Source organism: Idiotropiscis lumnitzeri, chromosome 2 (genome assembly GCF_059441095.1).
Source record: "Idiotropiscis lumnitzeri isolate Australia: NSW breed Sydney's pygmy pipehorse chromosome 2, RoL_Ilum_1.0, whole genome shotgun sequence".
Classification (NCBI taxonomy): domain Eukaryota; kingdom Metazoa; phylum Chordata; class Actinopteri; order Syngnathiformes; family Syngnathidae; genus Idiotropiscis; species Idiotropiscis lumnitzeri.
In genome coordinates, this window is record NC_142392.1 from 35,278,656 (window position 1) to 35,288,020 (window position 9,365).

The window sequence follows — 9,365 nt, forward strand, 5'->3', positions numbered from 1 at the left end:
CTACTCTGTCGATGGCCAATTGTGTGCACACTTTAAAAAAAAAATATATTAAAATCCAATGCATTGGTAACGCTCCGTGCGTTAAAATTAATTCGAACGTCGCGGTTCAGAAATTGCGCTGGATCACGTGACTCACTGACCAACCTTCGCGTCATCACCGGAGCTGAATTTTGCGTTGCGTTCACTGCCAGCACGTACAATGGATGCCTGTGCTTCGGACATGGACACAAATAATGAAAATGAAGTACTTAATGATTCGGGAACTCAAAAACGTATTGTTAAATTAACAGAAAAGGGTTTGGTTGATAAACTTGAAAGGTTACAAAACAATAGGAAATGTAAACTTAACAATGCGAGTAAAGTTAGAAGCGAATTGAATGCGTTCATGTCTTGTGGTGATAAAACCAAGGTGATAAATGGTCTTGATGAGTTGAAAGGGTTGTGTGTTGATGCTAAAAATGTACATGATTCAATGATGGGTTTGTTGTCTGTTGAAGAGGGTGAAAAGCACGAAATATGGTTTAAAGCCAAAATGATCCCAAACAATGAGTGTTTTTCAAGGGTCAATCTATGGCTTTCTCAAGGTTCAACACAAATACAAGAAATCATAAAAGAAACCGATAAAGGTTATGCTAATGATGACATCTCTCCTGAAGATAGTGTGTCAAACGTGAGCAGCAGGGTTAGCAAAAAAAGTACCAAGTCCTCTGCTTCATCTGCTAAACTAAAGGCAGCAGCGGAAAGAGCTGCAGTGCTGGCTCGTGTGAAAATATTGGAACAACGACATGCTATTGAAGAAGAAGAAGCAAAACTAAGGAGAAGAATGGAGATGCTTGATTTGGAGGCGGAACTGGTGGCATTTGAAGCGCGGATGGACATTTATAATGCCATTGAAGAGGGCCAGTCTCAAGCGCAGTCAACTGTAAAGAAAAATGGAGCAATGAATGGACAAGGTTTAAACCCCACAGTCCAAGAGTTTAAACCTCATCATGATGATATGGAAACAGCACAACAAAAGGAGAGATTCAGGATGCCACAAATGGAAAACAAAACAACAGATGTGAGGCCAAAGAAATTGATTGCATCAAATATAAAGCAACAGCATAACCTCCTGGAACAAAGGAAATGGAACACAAATCAGGAGCACCCTTTGGTGGAGCAAGATGGAAAAGCAATGGAAGTAAAGGTACGGTCAACACAAAGTGATGCGCAAGCTCATTCATCAACCACTTCACAGGTTCCTGCAGACCTTTTGACCATTATGAGCAGACAAACTGAGATTACAGCAGCCTTAATGAACCAACAGCGTTCAATGACACTTCCACCAAGAGACATTCCAATATTTGATGGTGATCCATTGCACTACAGAACTTTCATTAAAGCATTTGAGCAAGGAGTGGAAAGTAAAGCAGCCGCAGCAGACAGTTTGTATTATTTTGAGCAATACACCCGAGGGCAACCTCAGGAACTTGTGCAAAGTTGTCAACACATGGCTTCAGATCGTGGTTATGCCGTGGCCAAGGCTTTGCTCCAGGATCATTTTGGAAATCCTTACAAAATGGCCACTGCATACATTAGTCAGGCTCTGTCATGGCAAACAATAAAAACAGATGACACAAAGGCACTGCACAGTTACTCCTTTTTTCTACGCGGCTGCTGCAACATCATGGAGGAGCTGGAGTATGTGCAGGAACTGGACATGCCTGCGAACTTGAGGGCAATCTTGGCCAAGTTGCCCTATAAATTACGAGAACATTGGCGTGGCAAGGCCTATGACATCATGGAATCAACAGGATACAGAGCTGGATTTGCTGACTTGGTACAGTTCATAGAGCGGCACGTAAGAATTCTTTCGGACCCCTTCTTTGGAGATCTGCATGATTACAGCCCTAACTCAACATCAATAGGTCAAGGCAGGTCATATGCGGGCAGTAGAGTGAAGGGGAACGTGGTGGCCAGTACCGTGACTGGGACAGATCCTCCCAAGGTTAAGCAGCCACACTCCTTCGAAGACTATGAAAATGGCCGTTGTATTTTTTGCTCACTGGAACATTTGCTGGAAAATTGTAAGCAGTTTGGAAGAAAGAAACACATGGACAAGCTGTTTATTTAGAAGAAAAGAGGTTTATGTTTTGGCTGCCTTCGTCATGGACATGTTAGCCGTGACTGTGATATGAGATTGAAATGCGACATTTGCAAGCAAAATCATCCAACAGTGTTGCACATAAATAGACAGGCAACTGCTCCTCAACAAGAGTTGGAAACACCAGAGCTTATTCCCATTTCTCACACAACTTGTGGACATACAGGGGCCGGCAATTGTCGCACCATGTTGTCAGTGCTGCCCATTAAAGTAAAAGCTGCCAAAGGTGACTGTGTGATCTTAACATATGCATTCTTGGATCCAGGCAGCACCGGAACATTTTGTTCTGAACAACTGATGAATCGCTTGAACCTCTCTGGAAAGAGAACCCAAGTCCTGATACGAACAATGGGTCAAACAAAGATGAGTCATGCCTTTTCACTTTTTAATCTCGAGGTGGCCGGCCTGGAAAGCTCTCAGTTCCATCCACTGCCGGAAGTGCTTACACAGGCGCAAATGCCAGTCACTACAGACGATATGGTAACATCTCAAGACCTCCTTAAATGGCCGTATTTGTCAGGTATACAGGTACCGTCCATTCAAGCCAAGGTTGACCTGTTGATCGGGATCAATGCACCCAAGCTATTGGAGCCATGGGAAGTTATTAATAGTCAAGGTAATGGTCCGTATGCTGTCAAAACTGCGCTCGGCTGGGTGGTTAATGGCCCACTGGATGGGAATAGTAGGATGGAAGCTTCTGTCGTATCTGTGAATAGAATTGGTGTCAGCAGGCTGGAGGAGCTGCTAATGAACCAGTATAATCATGATTTCTGCGAGAAGCTCATGGAAAGCCAGGAAATGTCAAGAGAAGACCAGCAGTCTCTCAATATAATGGAAACATCTGCCAAGTTACAGGATGGAAAGTATACTATAAACTTACCTTTCAAGAAGAAAGATGTCTTCTTGCCAAACAATTTTGCTGTGGCCCAACAACGGTTACAAGAACAAGTACCTGATGATCAAAGAGACCTTGATTCAGGAAGAGTTTGGGATATTCCCCATCATGGTGTCCATCATCCCAGAAAGGGAACACTGTGTGTCGTGTTTGACTACGGTGCCACGTTTAAAGGCTTGTCCCTGAATACGGAGCTGCTGCAAGGGTCCCTTCTCACAAGCACGTTGATGGGCGTCCTCATGAGGTTTAGACAACAGCCAACAGCCTTCATGGGAGACATTCAAGCTATGTTCCATCAAGTCTGTGTGCCAGAGGAGAATCTGGACTTTCTACGTTTTTTGTGGTGGCCTAATGGAGACACAACACAACAACCAGTCCCTTACAGAATGATGGTGCATTTATTTGGAGCCATCTCATCACCAAGTTGCGCAGCTTATGCTCTGAGAAGAATGGCTCAAGACAATCAGTCTAAGTGCCTACCGGTTGTTATAGAAGCTGTTCAACAGAACTTTTATGTTGATGATTGTCTGAAGAGCACTGCCTCTGTCACAAAAGCTATCCAGCTGATACAGGGCCTCATTGCTCTCTGTCAACAAGGAGGCTTTGCTTTGGAAAAGTGGATTAGCAACAGTCGTGTTGTTTTGCAAGCCATCTCTGAAGAATGGAGAGTCAAAGAGCTGAAGATGTTGGATTTGGACAATGACAAGCTTCCAGTAGAAAGAGCGCTTGGTCTTCAGTGGTGTGTGGAGACGGATGATTTTGTCTTTGGATTGGAAATAAAGCAGCGGGCTCTGACCAGACGTGGGATGCTATCAGTCAACAGTTCTGTTTACGACCCACTGGGGTTCCTGGCGCCAGTGACCCTTCAGGCCAAAATAATGCAACAGGAGCTGTGTAGAAGGGGCTGCAGTTAGGATGATCCTTTGCCACAAGACATTTTAAAGCGATGGAGAAGGTGGTTGGAGGACTTGGGCCAGCTAGCTACATTTAAAGTTGACCGGTGTATTAGACCAGCTGGGTTTGGAGCTGTAAAGCAGGCACAATTACATAATTTTTCTGACGCCAGCGAAGGAGGCTATGGAACTGTCACATATGTTCGTTTAGTGAGTGACGAAAACCAAATTCACATCTCTTTTCTCCTAGGTAGTGATTGGTCCAACGACACTGAGGAGTCGATGCGCGCGCCGAGCTTCCAGGGCAAACCCCGTGTCGGTGCGCGTACCGCTTTAAGAAAGTCACGTGACCACTGCCGGAATGGTGTCGACACAGCGGTCGCGCGCCAAACTGTGTTCATAAGGAAGCGCTTCTGTCAACAGGATGGACGCTCAAAACAAGCATCGAGTTATTGGCGCATTACTTTGCGTTAAATATCCACAAGATGGAAGACGTCACTGTTGATGCGCACTCAGAGGTGCAGCGCTATATGTCAGCAGGACACGTTGCACGTACGGAAGACTCGCTCTTATACTGGAAGCCCAGGGAGGCAACGTTCCCTCACCTATTTATATTAGCCACACAGGCGTTGTGCACACCGGCCTCTTCAGTGTCTTGTGAGAGGATCTTCTCAAAGGCGGGGGAAATTGCCTCAAAAAAAGAAATAGACTGAATAACAAAACGCTGGAGAAACTAATTTCTTTTGAATAAAAATCTTTAATTACAATGAGTCCATTGTCATTCACAACACTTTTACTTGGGCATTCAGACAGATGTTCTCTTAATTTATCAACTGCGTCTCGAATATCAAAGATTTTTTTTATGAAATTGCGTGTATGTAAAAATAATGTGAAAGGAAATGCCTAATCAGAATCAGAAATCGCTTTGTCATTGTACTCAAGTGTGCAACGAGATTAAAGAGCTCCCCTCTCCAGTGCAATACAACAATAATTCAGTTAAATATATAAATTAGACAAGAGAATAATTAGTGCGATGGAAAGTAATAAGAAATAGGATATATAAAAACACATCACGTCGCTAATCAATGGAATTGGATAATATTAGTTTGACAGATCAGTGTCAGATGACCCTGTCAAATGTTTCTTGCAAGTCCACCAGGTGTCAGTATTCAGCAACACAGTGTCAACACAGTGTCAATACATTGTGTCACTGTGTCGAAACGATACAGGATGCCTCATCTACCCATCACTATTGGTTAGAGTCATTGTTAATGATAGCGATTGTCAATGGTATCATGGCAACTCTCTTTGAAATGTGGCGATTGCTTATGGTATTGAGGCAAGGTGAATTGCCATGGGCTGAGTCAGTGCGAGCTATTGCTATGCTAAAAGCAGCTGAGCTAGCGCCTTGTAAGGCGGTGCGCCCAGTGTGTGTTTCAAAGACAGAAATAGCACCTTCAACAGGTGTTGCGCCCTTTGAAGCAGCGCGTCCTATGACTGCGAAAATATGGTAACTTAAAAATTAAAAGTAAAAAAATTACGATTAAGAATGTGCAAGCAAGAACTCAATCTGATCGAAATGTTGTGCTTTGACAAATGTTGAAAATAATTATATTTTCCAGGAGGTATTTATTTCTTTGTTGTTAATTCATTCAATTCTATACTTATTTCAATATTTGAGTATTATTTTTCTTTCAATATGTCGTATATTTTGTCTTTGAAGTGTGGGTCCTTGCTGCCTTCCGGACAGACAGCCGAGCAAGGCTGGATTGATGATGGAAAAGAACTGGTTCAAAAAAGATTTTTTTCTCGTCACATGCTGATGTCAAAAGAAGTCTCCCCAAAAACGTGTGCGTGTGCGCTCCGCACACGTGCGAGCCCCCTCTCAGACATTACCTTCTTACAAGGAATGCCCAAATAGGACATGAATATCTAATTTTCCTTTGTTACATATGCATTCCCATCACGCTAATCTTTGGGATTTCCCTCCAAAAGTCCCCCAGAGGGAGAGCAGGTGCGTCTCCCCGTTGATACGACCAGTCTACTCGTGACCACCTTAAATTACTTCCATACCCTGGAAGGTCACTGACCTGGCGAGAGAATTGCCCCCACCATAAACAATGCTCAGGCCTATTTTCTCTAAGGGCAGTATCTGGTTACATCGGAACTTCAGAACCAAGACTGGTCACTTCTGTGAGCTCCAGTCCCTTCATAGTTTCATAAAGAGAATTACTTCCCATATCTAAATTAGGCCATTTAATAATACACGACTTTTTAAAAATTTATTTCAACGTATATTTAAGCTTGCTTATGTAATAATACAATATTTATTAAATTATTTTAATGTTAAATTATATCAATATTAATTTTAACCTTTTTATTTCACACTTGAATATTTCTTAACATATTTGTTCATTTGAATATGTATGCAATTTAAATTATTCCATCCATCCAGCCATTTTCTGCCGCTCATCCAGGGTCGGGTTATTGAATTAATTTTTTAGTATTTTTTACAATTCAATATTTATTTCAAGATCAGGACTCTTCTCAATGAGTTCAATATTTATAAAATGTTTTATATTTCTTATTAATTAAATTAGGTCTGTAAGTGAGTGCCAATTTTAATATTTCCCTATTTCATTATATAAATAATCCAATGTATAAAAAATATAATATAGCATGGAAAAAAAACATTTGGTATATTTGACAAAAGGATACGTTTTTCCAAAGTGAGATTCTGCTTAGAAGCACACCCCAAACGCTTGATAGAGCTCAACCTAGAAAGTGTATTTAGCCAGTCAGAAATTTATTCAGAAAGCGAAATATTAAATGTATGTGAGGGGATATTTGAAGAGTTTGAGTTATGTTCAATGGACCATACATATACGAGCCAGCCAAACACAGCGAGAAAACCAGCGCTGACTCCAGTCGCCATCAAGTTGCCAACTCCTGACATTCCAAAACCTTTGAGAGAAACTGAGACTATTCGCATTTCTCTTTCTTGTTCTTTTTATAGTTCAACTTCTAGTTCAGTTTTTCACCTTTTCACACAGCGTAATGAAAGCCAGTTGAGCAAGTGGAACGAGTGATTTAATTGATGATTGTGGAAGGCAACGATTTCATAAGCACAGTTTCTTCTCACACCTTTTCCATTAGGTACGATTAAAAAGACAACTGAAAAGCATAACGTTAACAAATGTTGTTCCAGGCAAAGACAATTAATTTCATTAATAATGTTTGATATGAAAACAAAAAAAAGATCATCACTCAGACACGTTGCTTCTTCTGACACTGATCACATTGGCTTTGTGTCAATAAAAAAGCTTTGCAAAATTCAATTTCATCATATTTTATTCAAAATCACATTTACATCTTACCACAAAGAGTCAGTTCCTTCAGTTTTTTGTTTTATTTTTTTTAAGCTTCAAGGATCGCTGCTATTCTCACCAGCACAATTGTGTCTCGCAGCACCCTTTTTAGAAAATAATTTTTTAGCACAAACGCTGCAACTGAATGGCTTGTCTCCAGTGTGTGTTCTTGTGTGGCTTTGTAAAAGCGACTTTCGAGAGAACCTCTTGGCACAAACTGAGCAGGAAAAAGGGTTTTCTCCACTGTGCATTCTTGTGTGACTTGTTAAATTTGACTTTTGAGAGAAGCATTTACCACAAACTGAGCAAGAAAAAGGATTTTCTCCAGTGTGTGTTCTTGTGTGACAAGTTAAATTTGACTTTACATAGAAGCATTTTCCACAAACTGAGCAGGAAAAAGGGTTTTCTCCACTGTGTGTTCTTGTGTGTGCTTTTAAACTTGGCTTTTGAGAGAAGCATTTTCCACAAACTGAGCAGGAAAAAGGTTTTTCTCCACTGTGTGTTCTTGTGTGGGTTGTTAAATTTGTCTTTTGAGAGAAACTCTTGCCACAAACTGAGCAGGAAAAAGGTTTTTCTCCACTGTGTATTCTTGTGTGTTCTGTTAAATTTCCCTTTTGAGAGAAGCATTTTCCACAAACTGAACAAGAAAAAGGTTTTTCTCCAGTGTGTGTTCTTGTGTGACAAGTTAAATTTGACTTTACATAGAAGCATTTTCCACAAACTGAGCAGGAAAAAGGGTTTTCTCCACTGTGCATTTTTGTGGGACTTGTTAAATTTGACTTTTGAGAATAGCTTTTACCACAAACTGAGCAAGAAAAAGGGTTTTCACCACTGTGTGTTCTTGTGTGTGCTTTTAAACTTGGCTTTTGAGAGAAGCATTTTCCACAAACTGAGCAGGAAAAAGGTTTTTCTCCACTGTGCGCTCTTGTGTGGATTGTTAAATTTCTCTTTTGAGAGAAACTCTTGCCACAAACTGAACAGGAAAAAGGTTTTTCTCCACTGTGCGCTCTTGTGTGGATTGTTAAATTTCTCTTTTGAGAGAAACTCTTGCCACAAACTGAGCAGGAAAAAGGTTTTTCTCCACTGTGTGTTCTTGTGTGGGTTGTTAAATTTGTCTTTTGAGAGAAACTCTTGCCACAAACTGAGCAGGAAAAAGGTTTTTCTCCACTGTGTGTTCTTGTGTGTTCTGTTAAATTTCCCTTTTGAGAGAAGCATTTTCCACAAACTGAACAAGAAAAAGGTTTTTCTCCAGTGTGTGTTCTTGTGTGACAAGTTAAATTTGACTTTACATAGAAGCATTTTCCACAAACTGAGCAGGAAAAAGGGTTTTCTCCACTGTGCATTTTTGTGGGACTTGTTAAATTTGACTTTTGAGAATAGCTTTTACCACAAACTGAGCAAGAAAAAGGGTTTTCACCACTGTGTGTTCTTGTGTGTGCTTTTAAACTTGGCTTTTGAGAGAAGCATTTTCCACAAACTGAGCAGGAAAAAGGTTTTTCTCCACTGTGCGCTCTTGTGTGGATTGTTAAATTTCTCTTTTGAGAGAAACTCTTGCCACAAACTGAACAGGAAAAAGGTTTTTCTCCACTGTGCGCTCTTGTGTGGATTGTTAAATTTCTCTTTTGAGAGAAACTCTTGCCACAAACTGAGCAGGAAAAAGGTTTTTCTCCACTGTGTGTTCTTGTGTGGGTTGTTAAATTTGTCTTTTGAGAGAAACTCTTGCCACAAACTGAGCAGGAAAAAGGTTTTTCTCCACTGTGTGTTCTTGTGTGTTCTGTTAAATTTCCCTTTTGAGAGAAGCATTTTCCACAAACTGAACAAGAAAAAGGTTTTTCACCACTGTGTGTTTTTCTGTGTCCTTTTAAAGACAGCTTTGAAGTGAATGAGTCAGTGTGACGTGCCCTTTCACCTTTAGCTTGCCCATCATCATCATCGTCACGAGAGTCTGATAATGTGTCCTCATTGTGTGCTTGTGATGGCCCCCAGTGGTCTTCATCACCTTCTGTTGTCACGTGATGACTTGAACGGTTGCTTGGAGGCTCCGCCCCTCTCTTGTCCTCACTCTC

General features: G+C 41.0%; 1 protein-coding gene across 1 annotated transcript; it reads right to left on the reverse strand.

Annotated features, from left to right (window-relative positions):
- Window positions 1–1,908: 1,908 nt before the first annotated feature.
- On the reverse strand, window positions 1,909–8,775 carry LOC148342408 (uncharacterized). The gene is made up of 2 exons (XM_088288168.1): window positions 7,770–8,775; window positions 1,909–2,013 (listed from the first exon to the last, which is right to left on the reverse strand). Exons 1-2 carry the CDS (start codon window positions 8,640–8,642, stop codon window positions 1,909–1,911), a joined length of 978 nt encoding a protein of 325 aa, XP_088144294.1. The 5' UTR covers window positions 8,643–8,775.
- Between the last annotated feature and the right edge of the window lie 590 nt (window positions 8,776–9,365).

Coding starts and splice junctions, on each gene's coding strand:
- LOC148342408 (XM_088288168.1), bottom strand. CDS start 8,642: ATGCACAGTGGAGAAAACCCTTTTTCCTGCTCAGTTTGTGGAAAATGC. Junction 2,014..7,769: donor AAAAACCTTTTTCCTGCTCA/GTTTGTGGAAAA, acceptor CCATTTTCATAG/TCTTCGAAGGAGTGTGGCTG.